Genomic DNA, 20,368 nt, shown 5'->3' with positions numbered 1-20,368 from the left:
TAGTTATTTCCACTTTCTTATTTTCTTCTCTGTACTTATTAAAAGATAATCAAATAGATGAGAATGATCAAGATTTTTTTCTCCTTCAGTTTACTGAAGCTATAAGGGAAAAAGATGAGCAGAAGGAAATAAGCTTTGTTTCTCTGCAAGATTTTAAAAAGAAGAAGAAATTGAATTTGATTTTGCTCACAGCAAATAACATGACTAGTGGAGCAATGAAAGAAACAAAAACCCGATAGCTTTGAAATGTTGAGTAATTAGGTATTTTATCTTTTTAATAATCACAAAATAAAAAGTTGGTTTGGGGTTGTAACTGAGAGATGTATTTCATTGTTTATACTATAAATGAGAATCCCTTTGCCATGGTGAAATTTTGTGTATAAAGTATGTTTGGGCACTGTAAAAATAACTGGGTGAATGCCCTTTATGATACATATTAGTAGGTATGATTACGATGTTAAAGACAACAAAAGCTAATGAGGTGAGGCGTGGGGAGGAGGAGACATCTACCGCCAGTCACTGAGACTAGAATAATGGCAGTTTATTGAACCGAGGGCCTTAGGTCACATTTCATGAAATAGCTCTATATGAGATAAGGAGAAGGGTCTTTCTATTTTATGTGGGGACCTGGGTTGTCTTCTCAACTCTGCTGCTGCATTCCCTTAGAATCGAGTCTGTGGTATAGAGCACAGCTGCCTCTATGTCCTGATCCCTGTCTATTGTCCTGCCAGACTATTAAACAGCCTCCTCTTTTCACTCCCAAAAAATGTCTGAGTGTGGATGATAGGTTGTATGGTTATCTTGCCTATGGGGATAGGATCCATGGCTTCTGCTTTATTAATATTCAACCATCAAAACACATAGGGACACCACCGTCCTACACTAGTAGCTGTATTTCGAGCCCACACTTCCACAGGGTAGGTGGAGGCTATGATAGTATCAAGCAATTAAGTTCCTAACTGAGCTGAGGTTTTAAAGATAGGAATTATGTATTCTATTAGGAAGCTTTCATTCTCTTAGGAAGTATTCCTTTGATTGAGCTTATTTACAAATGGAGAGGTCTGATTTTGTTTGAATGCGCTGACCAAAGTATTTATGAAACAAGTAGTCAAAAGCAGGAACTCAGGCGAGCAGAAGAGGCAGGGTAGAATTATGGACAGTGCATACTTAGAAGCAGGAGAAAGAAGTATTGTTGATTAAAAAGGTCGCTTCGCACCGTAGATTTCTGAACTAAATAGTAAAATAGCTGGCAAAGTCTTTATTTAGCTTTTTCAAGGACTAGTAATATGGAATGACAGTCTGTGATCCTTGTGGCCTGGCATGAAAAGATTAATTGAGCCAAATTTCATTTTTAGAATTTAGAGTTGAGAAACTGAGAGACTGAGGCAGTTAGTAGAGGGGAAAGGTGAATGGATAATTCAAGAATTACCCCTAATATATCTGTAAAAATTAAAAATAAAAAAAGAATTACCTGAATGACAAGAGCAAGGTTAGGGCTGACATAGGCAAGCTCACTTGCTTGGGTAGGAAACTGGGAAAAGCAGAGGACAGGGAAGCTGTGGGAAGAGCAGCAGACTGCCAAGGGAAGTGCGTGCACAGCCGTCTCTTCCTTGACTCTCCTGGGTCCCACTGCACTGATATTCTTCCCACAGGATTCTTAGATTATCCTGTTCACTCTGAGTAAAGAGCTCTCATCTGGGCTAGCTTGAGTGGATCTTCATGAATTGCAGTGGAAAGAGCCTAGGTTAACATCTCCAACCCTTCTGCTACCCTCCCATAGCTTTTATAGGTCACCATGTGACTTAGTTACTTAGAGGGTTTTGTTCTGAATGAGTCAATATCATTGAGGAGCATTATGTCACAGAGTGCAAATAGGAATGTTTTGGGCTATAATCAGGGCCTTCCACAGGCATTTACTGAATACCTGCTGTGTGTTCTTTATGGAACTTGGCACCTAAAGGGAGACTGAAGAAGTATAAAATATTGTTCATTCCCTCAGTGATCTTAGATTCTAAATGACAGACAACTTGTGGCATTATTGGATGTCAGTCTTCTTTGGAGAACATTCTGAATAGGATTGACAAGAAGGGCATTCACTTTTAGTTCTAAAAGAAATGATTTCTTTTGTGTGTTTATGAAAAACAATAAAATCATATTTTTATAGAAACCTAGGCATTAAGAAGTATAATACAAATAATTTGCCATCTGGAAATAATCATGGAGTCTGAGAATGCTAACAAGGTCATGGAGACAGTAATTTTCATTTAGTATAACACTGAGGAGTTCCTTGTGTAGTAGTTCCTTGTAGCAGTTACTACCTTTCTTTATTCACAGATAAGTAAGCAAACTCACTCCTGTAATATTCTCCATGGAAATTCAGTGTGGATTCTTGCATTGTCGTCATTCATACAGTAGAGGAAAACATGCTTTTGGTTTCCTAAAGTTACATAGGTGTTTCAGCTGTTACTTATACCCAATGAGTTTCTAGGTAGTATATGTAGCTATAAGTACTATTTTGGGTTAATAACACTGATTCATTTTGGTTCCTTAACTGTTTTATTAAAACTTGGAAAATTGTCCTTAAAGTTAAGCCAGATACAGAGATTCCTTAGAGTTGGGGGTGATAGTTAGGGATGTTAAAGTGTTTCGGGTGATGGTTAGCTGGGCTCGACATACTGTTAACGGCTCCGCATAGATGATAATGCCTCTGTATCGTTTGTGTCCCTAGCAGCCTACTTTCTAAGTGCAACTTCTGAATGTGGAATAGCTAAGGATGCATACTACTAGTTACCTTGAAGAATGCACATTTCCATTATTCCTATGAATGTGGGGGCCAAGTTATTTATCGTTTAATACCATATCCCTCTCGTTGTTTCATTGTCAAATGTGAGCAACTGGAGGAAAAACACTTGGAATTTCTCTCTGATCCCTGGTCTGTACTCATAAGTTGTTTGCTACTCACTACCCTTTATTCATGCCTTCCCCGACAGTACAGCAGCAGAAGGGCTGCAGAGAAATTAACTTCATCTTAGGTTCCACTTGCCATTGAGATTGCCCGCCCTCCACCAAATTTATTTTCTTAAAAATGGATTAAAAGTAACAAGAAGCTATTTCTCCTCCTTTGTAATAAAAACTTACTGAGGTGGAGTAATTATGTCTTCTTTTCTTATTAGAACCATAGATGATGCTGGGAGATATCAGGTAGCGGCTTAATCACACATACTCTTTGTGCACACATTCAGGTATACACACAGTGACTTAATTATCAGACTTACGCATTATCTACCGCATTTCTTTAATCCCAGCTTGGCTCTTACCACTTAGCACAGAAGGTGTAGTGTATGGACATTCACGGAATGGGCATTTGTTTAAAAGGAGGTAAATCTTGTATTAGAGCCCTTTTTTGGTTGGGGGGGTGGGCAGGAAGGTCCACATGATTTGAACATGGCTAATTCAGAATTTAGGATCTGTTATTCTGGGATTGAGATGAGGGATGGTAGATTGACCAGGTTCAGAGCTCGGACTTCGACATCAGGTTGTCTGAGTTCACATACTCCGTGCATCAGTTGCCATCTTTCCTGACCTTGGGAGATACACTTAACCCTCTTAACTTTCTTTAGTTACCTGTGAAGTTGGGATATAAAGTACCTACCTTGCCAAGTAGATTGTTTTTAGATTAAAAGGTCAAACTTACAAAGTGTCCAGTGCCCCACAGAGTGACACTGATTGTGATGTTGATGTTTAGTTGGTACCTTAGGTTTATGCTTTTTATTCACTGATGTATATATATTGTGTGCTTAGCACATTGGCTGGCTGTAATGTCCACAGTAAGTATTTATTGAATACTGAATGAAGTAACATTTAAGTGGAATAAATTCACTGGATAAGTATGTTTTAAAAACTTTAGTAGTAGTTGTTTGATACAGTGCATACATCAACAACAAATTAACATTCTCTTAAACAAGCCAGTCTACTCACTTACCTTTGGTTAGCCCTCAGTGCGTACTGTATAGAAATAATAAAACTTTATTTCTTTTAAAATACTTGAAGAAAATTCAGTTTCTTGTTTTCTTCACGAATTTGAATGAATGTAGCCTAAGTCATAACATTTTTTAGGCATCATTATATTGTTTTGGGTTTTTCCATATGACTGACTTTCAGCAAAGATAAATGAGGGCCTCGTATACGTGTGAACCTCCCAGAAAAGGCCAACTGTTATGAAAAATGCCTTACGCTATGATGATTTGTTTCTGTGTGACACATCAGTTGTTTCTGTTTTTGTTTTTGACAGTCCTTCAAGGTAGGCCTGCAAAATTGAGTATTCCTTTCTATAGCTCCTTCTTCTCTTTACTTTCTTGGCTTGTACCATATAAAAAGGTCAGTATCACCCAGTTACGCCTTTGTGACTTGTTGTGTAGTGTTGGATAATGAAGTAAAAACTTTACATTAAAGTTCATTATCAAGTATTTTCAGCTATTATATCCAAGAACCAAGTGGCCTTTTCACATATACATTTGTGATTTCTAATTTTGTTTAATTCTTTAAGAGGCAAAAGGCAGGATGGAATTCTTTTTTGGAGACAGACTTTCCCTCTTGTCACCCAGGCTGGAGTTCAATGGCACGATCTCAGCTCTTTCCAACCTCCGCCTCTGGGTTCAAGCGATTCTCCTGCCTCAGCCTCCCGAGTAGCTGGAATTATGGGCACCTGCCACCACCCCCGGCTATGTTTTTGTATTCTTAGTAGAGACAGGGTTTCACTATGTTGGCCAGGCTGGTCTTGAACTCCTGACCTCGTGATCCACCCGCCTCGGCCTCCCAAAGTGTTGGGATTACAGGCATGAGCCACTGCATCAAGCAAGATGGAATTCTTTATCCCTGAGTTTGGTGGACTCAGTCAGAGGAGGTTGTATATCTATACTCCCCTCCCACCACAATTATGGAGTGACGGTGTTAAAAGTTTTTTGAACGACCACATCTTGTTTGCATGATATTGATGTCAACCTCTAAATGGACAGGGTGGTATTAACGTAAGTGGAAATCAGAATGAGGCCTTGGGAATAAATAATCCCAGCATTTTATTGGCCCCATTTTCTGAGCTTCCCAGCAATTTGTCTTCACTCGTGGCTGCCAGTCAGGGTAGGGCACTTGGGATTTTAGGTTTTAGTGTTTAACTACTACTGTGAGGTTGGGTAATTCATTTTCTTCTAATTTACTTGGGTCAAGGGACTCTAAGAAACTATTGAAAACGTTTTGTTTAATTATATGTATTTCCATAAAATATATTTCTGAAAATGTTGTTTACTAAAATTGTTAACTATATGTGAAATTGTTTTCAATGCAGAAAACTCTAGGTATTCTAATTTTAAAGGAGCTTAAGAAAGTTTGAGACAATCTGATATTTGCAGCCATCTACTATGCAAGAATATTGGTAAAGTCTTGTTCAAACTTAATTCTTTTCAATTGGAAATTTGTAATTTGTATGTGTATATGGATGCTTGCAGTAAGAACCAACCCAGTCCAAGAAAAACCTATTAGAAGTACTAAAAAAAATTAGGGAAACGGATACTGTCAACGTTTTCTCATTTTGTATGTAAGAACAATGACTTGTTTTGAAAAAAATGCCTTTTTAAAATACATAAAATGTTTTAATAATTACTTGAACTATTTGCATGTTTAAAATAATGCCAAAGTGTTTGGAAATGCTTTACCAGGTGTTTTTGATTTAAAACCCTTAATTTGAATGTAAAGATTTGAGTGGTTTGGGCAGTCGTATTCCTAGTGGAAGAGATTATCCAGAAGTCCATTTTTATTTTGATGCTTCTGGCAAAAAATATTGAATATGCTGTACATTCAAGTGCACAATTGAATCTTTAATTTGGAGTTTGCAGTGTTGGTGATGGCAGGGAGAAGGTGTGTGGTGAGAAGGTTGTGGCTACTGACACTCTGTCAGCTGTGCTATCACTGAGGCCATAAGAATCAGAGACTGACTGCACAGAAATTTTAGTGTAGATCCCAGGATTTACTCTAGATGGTCATCTTTAGAAAAAGAAAAAATGATCATGATAAAACATTGTGAACATTAGCTTATTTTCCTGGTATTTGTTGTGTGTGTGTGTGTGTGTGTGTGTGTGTGTGTGTGTAGGGAGCTTAAGAGACTTACAAAAATAGTTAATGAAATATATTAAAATCTTTGTTTACAGAAAGTTGTTAATTACTCTTTGCTTTTCAAAGGGAATTAATATGTAACAGGATACCCTAATAATGATTTAATATTAAAAGGTTGCTCACCTGTAATTTTTAGACAACCATAAGACAGGTTCTTATATAAGTATTGGGATTTTATGGATTTTTTTAGTTCATTCGAAATCACATGAATTGGTTTAAAAAATGTTATGTGCGCTCTAAAATATTTGAAAAGGAACGTACTCAAACTGTTATCTGAGGTATACTGTGCTGGCTTTCAGAAGTTGCTCTGTAGTCTTTTTTATCCTGGTTTTTAAATGTTTTCAAAGTTAATTTTAAAAAAGACACGTGATACATACTAAACTAGTTTTGCCTATAAAAATAAGTAATGTCTTTCTGGAACTTTATGCTCTGTGCCTGTTCATTATACTCACCTTGTGGGCGTTTGGAGAAAATTACAACTCATGTGAATGTTGTCTTTTTCCCTCTGTTTTAGGGCCTTTGTCTATTTCCTTTGCCTTCAGCTTTACACAGTTAAACTTGAACTTTGAGAAAATGGCAGGGCCTTTCTTTGGCCACCCAAATGCCTATTTCCTTATTAAGTACATGTCTTATGTCTCTAGCTTCTGTCATTAGAAACTCTTCTGAAAGCTCAGTTTGTCCACTTGTGATTCATTTTACGGTTGTGTTTATCTGACACCATTGCATTTCTGTTTTTATTATAAGCATAGCATGTTGCTGTTAACTGTGCTTTGGCACTATCTCACATCTTAACTTGGTTATTTTGAGGGGCACACACCATACTGCTTTATGATAGGACCTGGATTAAAGTGTGGAGCCAGAAGGGTCATATGTTTGTTCACACTGAAATAAGGTAACAGCTTTGATTAATGCAAAAAGGTTAACTTTAGTGGTAGAACAAATTATCTGAGGTTTCAGAGGTCATCTGCTAAAGAGTTTTTGCAGATACCGACTTGTGTGCTGCGTGCCCCTAATAACCAGGGCATGATGGGGCATTGGGCACGTTAACTTAAAACTGTTTTCTTTTTTAGGTCCACAACTCCCAGGCCTGTTGCAGATCTCCAACTCCTGCTTTGTGTGACCCCCCAGCATGCTCTCTGCCGGTGGCATCACAGCCACCACAGCATCTTTCTGAAGCCGGGAGAGGGCCTGTAGGGGTAAGGAGAATCCCGTTTTTAAAAGCTATCAGTATTTTATATCCCGTAGGGTATAAAATAGGAATATTACCTCCCTCCCCAGAGCCCCTTTTAAAATGTGCTGTATTATATGTGTTTTTAAAGGAGTAACAAGTACATGCACAGAGGAAGCAAAATACGGGACTTGCCTTACCCCTCTAGGACAGTTCCAGAAGTTAGCGGGGTTTGGTGGAAGGGTATTTTGGCACCAGCAGAGAGCATGCTGGGCTGCTGCAAGAAGCAGGAGCTGGCAATCAGCAGCGAGTATGGATGTTGGCAACTGAAATGGGGAAAAAAGGGGGTAAGTTTGAGTTCAAGTGTGGAATGTGCGTTTCCCCAGGCTCATTGGGACTCATGGCCCACCAATCTATACTATTTTGGGTGTTGTCCTCTCGGGTGGCATTTTGTAGGGTATTGCTCAGAAATAGCGAGGCTTTTCTCCAGTGCTAGATGCAGAATAAGCACTTCAGGAGGCTTGGGTTGGGCTGTAGCTGTACTTCTTAACAGCTATCCCTTGGTTATTCCTCTGAAACTAGTGGTGGTCCTGAGGGATGTGTAAGAGGCAGCAGGATGAAGTATCTGTAGTGCTTTATCCCTTAAAACACAGGGACCCGTGTGGGTGATCATAGGGGTTATTATCGTGTAGTGCATCTCCCTTTTTAGGAAAGTTCGCACTTCTCTTCCTTTTTTTGCCTTTAATGGTAGGACTTAATGGAGGATTTAATGGTAATGTTTTCTGAAAGTCGAGTATTTATTATTTTGAATGACTACTGGGTTAATATGAAAGAAGTGTAGTTTTAGTTAAGCACTGAAGTCAGTGTAAAGAAGTGACTGTGGCACCCCAGTTCATACTGAATTAGCAAATAATACAAGAGGATAGCAAGCTCTCTCACACTTAGACACACATAATGCAAGATACTGTTAATATATGGTGAATTGTTCAGTTGCAGTGTAGAATATTAATATCTTGGGGTGAAGAAAAGAAAGTGTTCCAGATGGGCTGTGGCACTTGGGGAAGTTCTGTGAAGGTGGGTAGGTTTTGAGGAGCTAGGTATGTTTTTCACACATCAATATGAGGTGGATAGGCAGAGTATAGGAGCCTTGCAGGTGTACATGGCAGCCTGTCCTTATAAGCAACACAGGCAGTGAGGCTGACGAGTCTGGGAGTCGTGAGAAGATGACCTGCAGGACGTCACTGAAGAGCACAGGTTAGTGGATTCTGGGAGGCAGATGTGGAGATATAAAATGAGGCTAGATTATAGAGGATATTCAAAGTTAGCAAAGTTAAGATTTTGTGTAATAGGCAGTAGAGAGCTTGTGTACGCTTTTTTATTCGAGACAAGCCACCTTGCAGATCACTGCTTAAGAAGATTGACTGTAGCAGTTTGCAGTGTGGAACGGGGAAAGATGGTGAAAGTTCCAAGTAGGAGGCTAGGGCCGCCATTCATGGGTAAGATGGAGGACCAAGACAGTAGAGATGATATATTGATAATTGTAACCAAATCAGGAGTAATTGTTGGAACAGCATAACACGTTTACATATTTGCTGATGTAATTATTCAAGGGTCATACCAAAAAAAGGGGTGGGGGTTTCACATTATGGAAACCTTGGAATTCTCTGTCTTATGGTGGAAGACAGAACCCAGTGTAGTATAGATAAAAGTCTAATTTTAATTCCCAGAGAAAGACTGACGTCTTATGGGACAAATTAGTAGATTCCCAATGTGACTACCTACTTTTAAAGCTTCAGCCTTTACTAATGACCAATATGTCTTATTTACCGCTATGTCTTATTTCCACATATATCTAAAAAGTAAGTTTTACTTTTAGGCTGATATTTTCTTAATCAATGTGGATGCTATTATTAATACTTTTATTTACTGTCATACTCAACAGGATTTGCTGAATGGATTTTAAGTCTTCCCCATAATATTAATTTTTTGGTAAACTTTTTATATTACAATTATGACTAGTATTTTTTAGCAATAAAAATATTTGTGTCTACTGATGATTTAAATAAGTTCATGACTGGTGGAGCACTTGGGTACATTATATGTAGATGTGAGAGATTCTGTAGTGAGAGGATAAATCTTCTCTCAGTCAAGATGATGGTACATAAAGCTAACTGTATTGATTGTTCTTTAATGATGCTTTGTGCTGCCAAAGTCATTTGAGCTGGATCTGAATCAGATCCAGTTGGCAAAGCTTCCCCATATGTGGAGCTCTCATAAATCCTGCAGGCACACAGATCTAATACAGTGTAATGAGAGAGCTGCTGGGAGAAAAAATTGATTACAGAGTTGCAGACAATATCATTAACATTTCTTGCCATGATACACCAGATGTCTTCCCTAATAGACTATTTTTGTTAATTTAGTTTTTATAGGATAGCACTGATTGCATCATAATTTAACTTTCTTTGCATATTCAGGTATATGTGATCTGTGTTTCTACACTAATGATGTAATAAACTCATCAGATTTAATTTTGTAAGTTTTAACTTATCTGTTCATTTTTCTATCTGCTGGAGAGGCAACATTTTTACTTGTACTGAGAATCTGTTAGCTTGGTTGTTTTCTAGTAAAAAGTACTGTGTTCAGTGGTGGGGAGGGAGTAGTGAGGGAGGTAGGAAGGCAAAGAAAACATTGCCCAGAACCTCCCTAAACTGGTCAGAAAGGATTCTGCCCATCAGCTGATTTACATAGAAACCACGTGGCACCACGACAGAGGCTCTAGCCAAAGCAGGAAAGGTGCAACCTTTCAAGGGGACATACATGCACATTTATCTCTATTGTCAAGGGTGTGGCTCTGCAGGACAGGACTCATGTTGGCTGCACCCATCCTCTTCCTCACTAGAAGATCAAGGACTGGTGAGGATATTAGTTAGCATTTTAATTCTTTTAGCCATATCTTTTTGTGTGTTTGACCTCTTTTGAGTGGTTAACACACATAATAGGACAGTATTGTAGGGGTGGTTTGAACTGTTTTATTTGAGTAGTGTTTTTTTGTTGTCATTGTTTTTGTTTTGAGACAGAGTCTCACTCTGTTGTGCAGGCTGGAGTGCAGTGGCATGATCTTGGCTCACGGCAACCTCCACCTCTTGGGTTTAAGCGATTCTCCTGCCTCAGCCTCCTGAGTAGCTGGGATTACAGGTGTGGGCTACCACACCTGGCTAGTTTTTGTATTTTTAGTAGAGACCGTGTTTTGCCTTATTGGCCAGGCTGGTCTTGAACTCCTGACCTCAAGTGATCCTCTCATCTTGGCTTCCCAAAGTGTTGGGATTACAGGCGTGAGCCACTGTACCTGGCTGTGTATGTTTTGTTTTTGTTGTTTTTTGAGACAGAGTCTTGCTCTGTCACCCAGGCTGGAGTGCAGTGGCATGATCTCAGCTCACTGCAACCTCCGCCTCCTGGGTTCAAGCAATTCTCCTGCCTCAGCTTCCTGAGTAGCTGGGACTACAGGTGCATTCCACCACACCCGGTTAATTTTTTTTGTATTTTTAGTAGAGATGGGGTTTCACTGTGTTAGTATGATCTTGACCTCCTGACCTCATGATCCACCCACCTAGGCCTCCCAAAGTGATGGGATTACAGTTGTGAGCCACCGCACCCGGTGTATTTTTTTTTTTTTTTAATCATTATTTTTGTTGTGCATTTTCCTTCAGGGAACTTTCTTTTGACATGTTTCTTGGTAACATAGGATATGTTAATTAACCTTTCTAACTCCTAGTTTTCTCACTTGTAGTATGGGTATAATAATACTGTCTATGACAAAGGGTTGTTGCAAAAATTAAATAAAATAATTCATTAAATTTCTTAGCACCATACTTAGTATATAGCAAGCATACATTAAGCGTTGTCTATTATCCTATAAGACTTGAATTATACAAATTCTGGTCATTCTTTTTTTATTTATTTATTTTTTGAGATGGAGTCTTGCTCTGTCGCCCAGGCTGGAGTGCAATGGCGCGATCTCGGCTCATTGCACCTCTGCCTCCCGGGTTCAAGCGATTCTCCTGCCTCAGCTTCTGGAGTAGCTCAGATTACAGGCATCCACCACCATGCCTGGCTAATTTTTGTATTTTTAGTGGAGACGGGGTTTCACCATGTTGGCCAGGCTGGTCTCGAGCTGCTGACCTTGTGATCTGCCCGCCTCGGCCTCCCAAAGTGCTGGGATTACTGGCGTGAGCCACTGTGCCTGGCCCAAATTCTCGTCATTCTTAATCTGAAATCCATAAAGTCTCTTGAGTTTTAGAGGGTCTGTGAACATCCTGAAATTGCTGGCAAAGTCTCCTATATATGTGCATTTTTCTGGAAAGAGGATCTATACTTTTTGACTATGGATGCTAATCAGTAGATTTCTTAGGTGTTGAAAATAATTTAAAAGTTAAGATTAAAAACAGTGAAGGTTCTGCTGTTTGTCATTTAAAACCTCAAATCAGCCCGGGCATGATGGCTCACGCCTGTAGTCCCAGCACTCTGGGGAGGCTGGGGCGGCTGGGTCACTTGAGCTCAGGAGTTCAAGACCAGCCTGGACAACGTGGTGAAATCCCATCTCTGCAAAAAAATTAAAAATTATCTGGGTGTGGTGGCATGTGTCTGCAGTCCAGCTACTCAGGAGGCTGAGGTGGGAGGCTCGATTGAACTCAGTCAAACCAGTGTTAATAGAGTTATTTTTGCTTAAGTAAGGCACTTACCATTAGTAAGTATCACTTCTAATATTAGTGCTTTCCATGCTTGATACTATAGTACCATTTAAGAATTAAAAATGAAAATTTATTATAAAATGCTCTTTTGGAAATGCTGATTGTATTATGTTTGTTACCTACTTGTTGCTTAGAAAGAACTCCAATCTGGTTGCTCTTTTAGTGGTGCAGAAGTTTATTGAGGCTATATTGCTTTTTCATTTTTTACTGTGGCTTCCCTGCTGTGGCATACTTCCCCATTAAGTATGCCGAAAATAACCATTGATAAAGATCATGAGAGATTGCTTTTTATATTTGATTTTAGTGAAAGATATTAAGATGGCTGGATTTTCAGAAGAATTGCTAATACAAATGTTGGGATTAGTCCAGCTACCCTAAATGAAAGATGATTACTAGTTTTCGACTTATAATATAACAAATTAAGAAAATTCTGAAAGCACCCAGCTGACCAATAATGCTAAGGTTGACTGCTACTGGCATCAGAGAACATGGCTGGGCCTGCTTTCAGCTCAGTTCCTTTCACCTGGCGCAGTTGTTATGTCTGCTTCCTCATAAAAGCTAATTGTCAGTTAATTTTTTTTTTTTTTTTTTTGGTGGGGGAGACAGGGTCTTGCTCTGTTGCCCAGGCTGGGGAGCAGTGGTGTAGTCTCAGCCTCCGCCTCCTGGGTTCAAGCAGTTCTCCTGCCTCAGCCTCCTGAGTAGCTGAGATTACAGGCGTGTGCCACCACACCTGGCTAATTTTTGTATTTTTAGTAGAGATGGGGTTTCAGCATGTTGGCCAGGCTGATCTTGAACTCCTGACCTCAGGTGATTTCCTGACTCGGCCTCCCAAAGTGCTGGGATTACAGGAATGAGCTACCACGCCTGGCCTAATTTTTGTATTTTTAGTAGAGACAGCGTTTCACCATGTTGGCCAGCCTGGTCTCAAACTGACCTCGAGTGATCTTTCCGCCTTGGGTTCCCAAAGTGTTAGGATTACAGGCGTGAGCCACTGTGCCCAGTCACTTTATTCTTAAGACTGTCTTTTCATCATATTCGTCATCTTTTTTCCAAAAGTGGCGTCAGGCTCCATTTTTAGATCACAAATGTCAATAACCCTATGCTTTTATAACTGCCTACAATTTAAATGCCTTTTTGTTACCATAGGCATATATTAGATTTAATGGTCCTTTGCAAGTTTTATTGAGCTTCTTGTTCTTTCAGGGATAGTGCGTTGCTCTTTATTACTTACAGGCACTGTTAGGACTTTCAGCCCTGCCTTTCTTGGGGTGTTTCATGTTTTGAGGATTTTTTGTTTGTTTTCCAGACAGGGTCTCACTCTGTCACCCAGGCAGGGGTGTAGTGGCACCGTTCTGGCTCACTGCAGCCCCACCCTCCTGGGCTCAGGTGATTCTCCTTTCTCAGCTTCTCATGTAGCTAGGACTATAGGTGCATGCTACCTAAAATTTTAAAATTTTTTAAATTTTTGTAGAGACAGGGTCTCCCTATGTTGCCCAGGTTGGTCTTGAACTCCTGGCCTCAAGGGATCCCCCTCTGTCAGTACCCCAAAGTGCTAAGATTACAAAGCCACTTGGCACAGCCCTTGTTCCATACTATTTGATTGAAAAAATATCTGAACAGCTGGGTGTGGTGGCTCATGCCTATAATCCCAGCACCTTGGGAGGCTAAGGAGAGAGGAGTGCTTGAGGCCAGGAGTTCAAGACCAGCTTTAACTGGTCAGACCAGTCTCTGACCAGACCCTGTCTCTACAGAAAGTAAAAAAAACAAAAAAACATTAGGCTGGGTGTGGTGGCTCACACCTATAATCCCAGCGCTTTGGGAGGCCGAGGCGTGTGGATCACTTGAAGTCAGGAGTTCGAGGCCAACCTGGTCAACATGGCAAAACCTTGTCTCTACTAAAAATACAAAAATTAGCCAGGCTTGATGGCGGGCGCCTGTAATCCCAGCTACTTAGGAGGCTGAGGCAGGAGAATCGCTTGAACTCAGGAGGAAGAGGTTGCAGTGAGCCGAGATCACACCACTGCACTAGAGCCTGGGCAACAGAGCCAGACTCCATCTCAGAAAAAAAAAAAAAAAGAAATATATATAAAAACAAATCTGTGGGGCTTCTTCTAGGCTTTATTTTTAGCAATGGAGTTGCCAAAGACATTTCAGGCCATGGAAGTAAGCTTGTGGTTTTATTTATTATAACTTTGTTTTTAGGATATCGTAGTATTTTTTGATGGGAATGTCTTTTTTTTTTGGAGACAGGGTCTCTCCCTGTGTTGCCCAGGCTGGAGTGCAGTGGCCTGATCATGGCTCACTGCAGCCTCGACCTCCCAGTCGCAGATGGTCCTCTCACTTCAGCCTCCTGAGTAGCCGGGAATACAGGCGCCTGCCACCATACCCAGCTAATTTTTAAATTTTTTTAGAGACGGAGCTTTGCCACATTGCCCAGGCTGGTCTCGAACTCTTGGGCTCAAGGAATTCGCCTGTCTGCCCTCCGAAAGGGTTAGGGTTACAGGTGTGAGCCACTGCGTCTGGCCGGTAACGTCTTCTATAAATATCAAGGCCTTCAATGGAAGAAGAGATGGTACTCTTTCCCAAGGATATTAAATGTTTCTAAGGACTGAAGTGAAGTTGAACTAATAAACTTAAAGTTAATCCTTTTTTAGAGTCTATATAAATTATTATGCCTGGTGCCTGGAAGTTGCATTTTCAGTTCTTATCTTTGATCTCATGTTTTACGATTAGATTGTATTAGGTACTTTGCCCATCCCCTTAAAATGAATGTATTTTTTCCCTCTTATCCCAAAATGTATTCTCGAAATGAAAATTTGAGAATAGAAAATCTTAGATTTTCAGCCTGTAAATAGCTTTTGTGTTCTTTTTCAGGAACTAGCAACCTATTTTTAAGAAACATGCTGTCTAAAAGGACAGAAGGGTGTGTATTTCCATCATGCTAGCTGATTTAAAGTTCGTTACTCTATTCCTCCCACCTTTTGGCTTTTCCCTCCTCATCCCATTGACGTTCTTATAATGGAAGGAAAAAGGCCTATTTTTTAGCTTGATTAAAACTTAATAGCTGAAGTAACCAAAACATTCATAAAATGAGGAGATTGCTTACGGATTTAATTTTTCTCTGGAGTATCCTAAATATTTATTCCTTGGTAATTTTTTTTAAAAATATGTATATTAGTACTCCTAGCCATTAATAAATTTTAGTTATAGCTTTCTTCCCTTTCACTTAAATTTCCTAGAACATAAATTAGGAAATTTTTAAAATTTAGAATCTGTCTTGAATTTTTTGAAGTGAGAGCTAGGTAGACGTTAAAAGTAAATAGAATTTTTAAATCTTGAAAATAGAAATTATATTAAAAATATAATCTTTGTCACCTGTATCTGGAAGTTTGAAAGGTCCTGTAATTTCAACTGTATTACATGGTAATTGGTGGAAAATAGTTGGATACTAGCCTAGCTTCACCTATGTAATGTAAAACGTTGGTATTGGCTGGGCGTGGTAACCCATGCCTGTAATCTCAGCACTTTGGGTGGCCAAGACTGGAGGATTGCTTGAACCTAGGGGTTTGAGACCAGCCTGAGCAACAAAGAAAGACCTTGTTTCTACAAAAAATTCAAAAGTTATCTGCTACTTTTAGGGCTGAGGTGGGAGGATCATTTGAGCCCAGGAGGCTGAGGTTGCAGTGCGCTGTAATCATGCCACTATATTCCAGCCTGGGTGACAAGTGAGATGCTGTCTCAAAAAAAAAAAAAAAAAAAAAGTTTGGTATTTAACACTTAAATTTGTTTTCTGCTGCCAGTAATGTAGATAATGTATTATCACTTTTTTTAAGGTTTATTTTTGTTGTTTTTTTGGAGACAGGGTCTTGCCCTGTTGCCCAGGCTGGAGTGCAATGGCATGATTTCGGCATGATCACCTGCCTCCTGGATTCAGGTGATTCTCCTGCCTCAGCTTCCCAAGTAGCTGGGATTACAGTCATGCGCCACCACACCTGGCTAATTTTTGTATTTTTAGTAAAGATGGGGTTTCACCATGTTGGCCAGGGTGGTCTCAAACTCCCGACCTCAGGTGATCCACCTGCCTCAGCCTCCCAGTCCAATCACGCTGGGATTACAGGGGTAAGCCACCGTGCCCATCCTTTAGTTACCTCTTAAAGTAAGTTGGGAAGGCCCGGCTCGGTGGCTCACACCTGTAATCCCAGCACTTAGGGAGGCTGAGGCAGGTGGATCATGAGGTCAGGAGATCGAGACCATCCTGGATAACACGATGAAACCCCATCTCTACTAAAAATACAAAAAATTAGCAGGGCATGGTGGCATGTGCCTGTAGTCCCAGCTACTTGGGAGGCTGAGGCAGGAGAATCACTTGAACCCGGGAGGTGGAGGTTGCAGTGAGATCATGCCATTGCACTCTAACCTGGGCGACAGAGCGAGACTCCATCTTGCGGGAAAAAAAAGAAAAAAGTTGGGAAAGAGTTGATTTGTCCTGTTTTTCAAGGGAATAACTGTAGATTTCACTTTACTGAAATTATTTAGAGACATTGTTATATTGACTGACAAGAGATTTCGTGGTACAATTTCCCATTGATCCATTAGGATTACAAAAAATTATCATCTGTATGGGTAGCAAACACTTTTCTTGAGATTTTTCTTCGGTAAGATAAACCTCAATTCGAAGCATCACAGATTTTCTTGAAGCAGAAACTGTGCCTTACAGTTTAGCACAGAAGCAGGTGTTTTCTATAGTAGTGGAAGGGTTTAGAAACTGTTGTGTGGTCAGTCGTTTGGACTTCAGAATGCATTTCTCTATAAACGTAAACAGGTTTTTTTTTTGGCAAGTTCGTAAGTGCTAGTTTGAGTTTGTAATGTAGAGAAATACAGAAAGATCATTCCTTTATTGCCCGCCTTAGAGATATATGGACTTCCTTCCTTCCTTCCCTTCCTCCCCCCTCCCTCCCTCCCTCCCTCCCTCCCTTCCTTCCTTCCTTCCTTCCCTCCTTCCCTCCCTCCCTCCTTCCTTCCTTCCCTCCCTCCCTCCCTCCTTCCTTCCTTCCTTCCCTTCCTTCCTTCCTTCCCTCCCTCCCTCCCTCCTTCCTTCCTTCCTTTGAACTCCTCAGCTTGCTGTTGCCTAGTACCTCCTCTTCCCCCACAACAAAACAAAACTGAAAACCACCCGACCTCCTCTGTGAGGAGATGGAGCTCTGCCTCTGCCCTCTTTTCAGAGGCCTCTGCCTCATCCTTTTCCGTTTCCTATCCCATCTCTACCTCTTAACACGTCTCAGCCTGTTATCTATTCTTTTTGGTTTTTGTTTTTAACTTTCTATTTGAAAATAATTTCAAACTTACAGAGAAGTTGAAAGAGTAGTTCAGGGAACTGTAGTATACCCTTCCCCCAGATCATGGAGGTAGTTAAAAAACCTCACGTTTTTACTGTTAAAATCATAGTATCGGTTTGAATCATGTTGGTTACACATTTACTAGTTGTACGATCAGGTGACTTAATCTTTCAGAGTCTCACTGTCTTCACATGTAAGAAGAGAATACTGATTCATTTGTTCTGGAGTCAAACCCAGGAATCCATACTCCTTTGAAGCACTTCTCGAGATTCTGATAGGCGGCCAGCATTAGCAAATGAAGGCTTGTCCCCAACTCCAGTAACCAGTGTAAAAGCAGATCTCACCTTGTCCTTTGCAGGATGTAGAACTTCTTTCTTTTTTCTTTTTTTTTTTTTGGAGACAGGGTCTCGCTTTGTCACCCACCTAGAGTACAGTGGCATGTTCAGGGCTCACTGCAGCCTCGGCCTCTCTGTCTCAACCTCCTGAGTAGCTAGGACTATAGGCACGGGCCACCATGTCCTGCTAATTTTAAAATTTTTTGTAAAGACAGGGTCTCCTCCTTATGTTGCTTACGTTAAGGATGTGGAACTTCTGATGCAGTTCCAGGGTCTTTCATGTTTTTGAAACTTGAGTATGTTTAGTTCAAAAACAGTTTTTGTGTTCTTCTATATTACTTAATTTCCTCCCTTCCCCAATATACAAATTAGGTATAATTTGTGTGCTTATATCCCTAATGCAGCTATAAAAGGCAGTTTATAAATTAATTTCCAACCAAACTGCAAAACCAATAAAGTTCTGACTACCAACATTAATTTAATAGACTGGGCGATGATGTTGTTGTGAAATAAGTAGCCGCTTGTGATGTAACTGTTACTGCTTCCTTATGGCCCATGCTCTTGGATGCTGGGATGGTGCCTGGCTTGTGTAGACGGCTGGATTCCTTGTAATGACTCAGTTTTCCTGTCGCTTTTCTTTCAGTTATTGCCACTCAGAAACCATCAGTGTAAATACAGCTTGCCATGAAGTGACTTTGCCTTCGTTTGGCATAAATGTGCCCTTGGCACATTGAGTTCATCTTGTTTATTTACCAGCTTGTGATAATTATGGTAGTACTACTTAGTTATATGTAAACTTAGAGCCAAAATGTTGTGCCTCTGAATTCTATTAATGAAGTTGTAAAACGTGTAATTCCAAAAATGAATGTTAAAAATGTTAAGGTATACATTGAAATGAAAAATAAAAGTGAGCCTCTCCTCTCCCCCTCCCACTTCCAGTCATCTCTCGCTTCTTCCTCAGAGGCGCTGTCAGCCAGCATCATTCTCACATCATGCCTCTGTATGTGTCTGTCCTCTTAGGTAGATTAAGAGAAGGGGCTGTGTTTCATTCACCTTTTTGTCCCCAGTGTCTGGAACAGTCTGGCTCTGAGAAGTTGCCCCCTATCCATTGTATTGCTAGTTTGTTTTAATTACAAGACAGAAGAGTCGCATTGATTTTTTTTTAATCAGATGAAGAAAGATTTCTTTTAAACAAATAAATTAAATGCATGGGACTGTTAACACAAATGATAGCACTTAATACCGTCAAGAGAAAGATTGGCCAATACTAGCCAGAAAAATCTGCTGTGTATAAGTTTTTTGTTTTTGTTTTTTAAAAAGGAAGTGACTGTTGGGTGTCTCTCCACCTTGCTTTCTACCTCCCTTGTAAAGGAGAGGGGCACGGAACCAAAGGAATATTCCTGGCTATAGTTTTAGTAATTTTAGCGGGCAGACATCAGTATATAGCTCAAGTTTAGTTTTTTTTTTTTCTTTTTTTTTCCTGAACTTTTGGAATTGTTATGGGCTTCTATAACTTATAAGACATATACATGCATATAAATTTTCCAGTGAACATAGCATGAGGCTGTTTTGTTATGTTTTGCTTTTCAATTTTTTTTTTTTTTTTGAGATGGAGTCTCACTCTTGTCACCAGGCTGGAGTGCAGTGGCGCAATCTCAGCTCACTGCAGCCTCCACCTCCCAGGTTCAAGTGATTCTCCTGCCTCAGCCTCCCGAGTAGCTGGGACTACAGGCGCCCGCCACCACAACTGGCTGATTTTTTTGTATTTTTAGTAGAGACGGGGTTTCACCATGTTGGCCAGGATGGTCTCGATCTCTTGATCTCGTGATCCACCCACCTCGGCCTCCCAAAGTGCTGGGATTACAGGCGTGAGCCACTGCACCCAGGCTGCTTTTCATTTCTTTATGTCTGGCCGTTATGTAATGCTGATTTTTGTCCTTTTGAATTTTTATTAGAGAGAAGCGTACTGCGCTTTTACAACAGATAAATGATTGCCACATGAGGGGTGCGCTTTTGTTGTGAGGCTGCTACCCTTGGTTGCAGCCTACAGACAGTTAAGTTTCTCCTTGATGCCTGATTAGAATGGAGAGCACTGCTGCACTGCCACAGGGCCTTGTAACGATGGATAGTTTGGATGGAAAGGCAGAAGGACCTAAAAAGGCAGATGTCAAATGCCTTCGGTCCTCTCTAATAGAAGATTGTGTGTGTGTATGTGTGTGTGTGTGTGTGTGTGTGTGTGTGGTGACCTTGGACATGAAGGCAGTTGAGATTAAGGTATCTTAATCCAAAGGATCATGGAAGGATGTTTGGGAATAACATCTTAAGGCAAATTACCAGCATAAATGATTGCTCCCACCTCCCACTCTCAAACAGTCTGTCACCACAGTGACACCCACTGTCACGTGGTCTGTACCCTCCACTCCCTGGAAGGGGGTACTAATTCACAGCAACAGTGATAATGGATAGTAGGGTACTGTAACTGGATTGGGGAACATTCTGTCAGTGATGTAGTTTGATTTGTACTTGAATTAAAAAGTATTGGCTTGGCCAGGCATGGTGGCTCATGCCTGTAATCCCAGCACTTTGGGAGGCCGAGGCAGGCGGGTCACTTGA

General features: G+C 40.4%; 1 protein-coding gene across 4 annotated transcripts in view; it reads left to right on the top strand.

The window, feature by feature from the left end:
• The window catches only part of RERE (arginine-glutamic acid dipeptide repeats), a 464,393-nt gene that overhangs the window by 196,089 nt on the left and 247,936 nt on the right, over positions 1–20,368 (top strand). For 3 of the 4 annotated variants that reach the window (XM_032758813.2, XM_058443739.1, XM_058443740.1), the window contains one exon: positions 7,236–7,361. The exons of the other annotated variant lie outside the window; for it this stretch is intronic. In XM_032758813.2, coding sequence (XP_032614704.1) covers positions 7,236–7,361 — 126 coding nt within the window. The remainder of the gene's footprint in view (positions 1–7,235; positions 7,362–20,368) is intronic. 4 annotated transcript variants of the gene reach the window in all.

Source organism: Hylobates moloch, unplaced genomic scaffold (assembly GCF_009828535.3).
Source record: "Hylobates moloch isolate HMO894 unplaced genomic scaffold, HMol_V3 SCAFFOLD_9, whole genome shotgun sequence".
Lineage (NCBI taxonomy): Eukaryota > Metazoa > Chordata > Mammalia > Primates > Hylobatidae > Hylobates > Hylobates moloch.
This window is presented reverse-complemented; position numbering and strand designations above follow the sequence as displayed.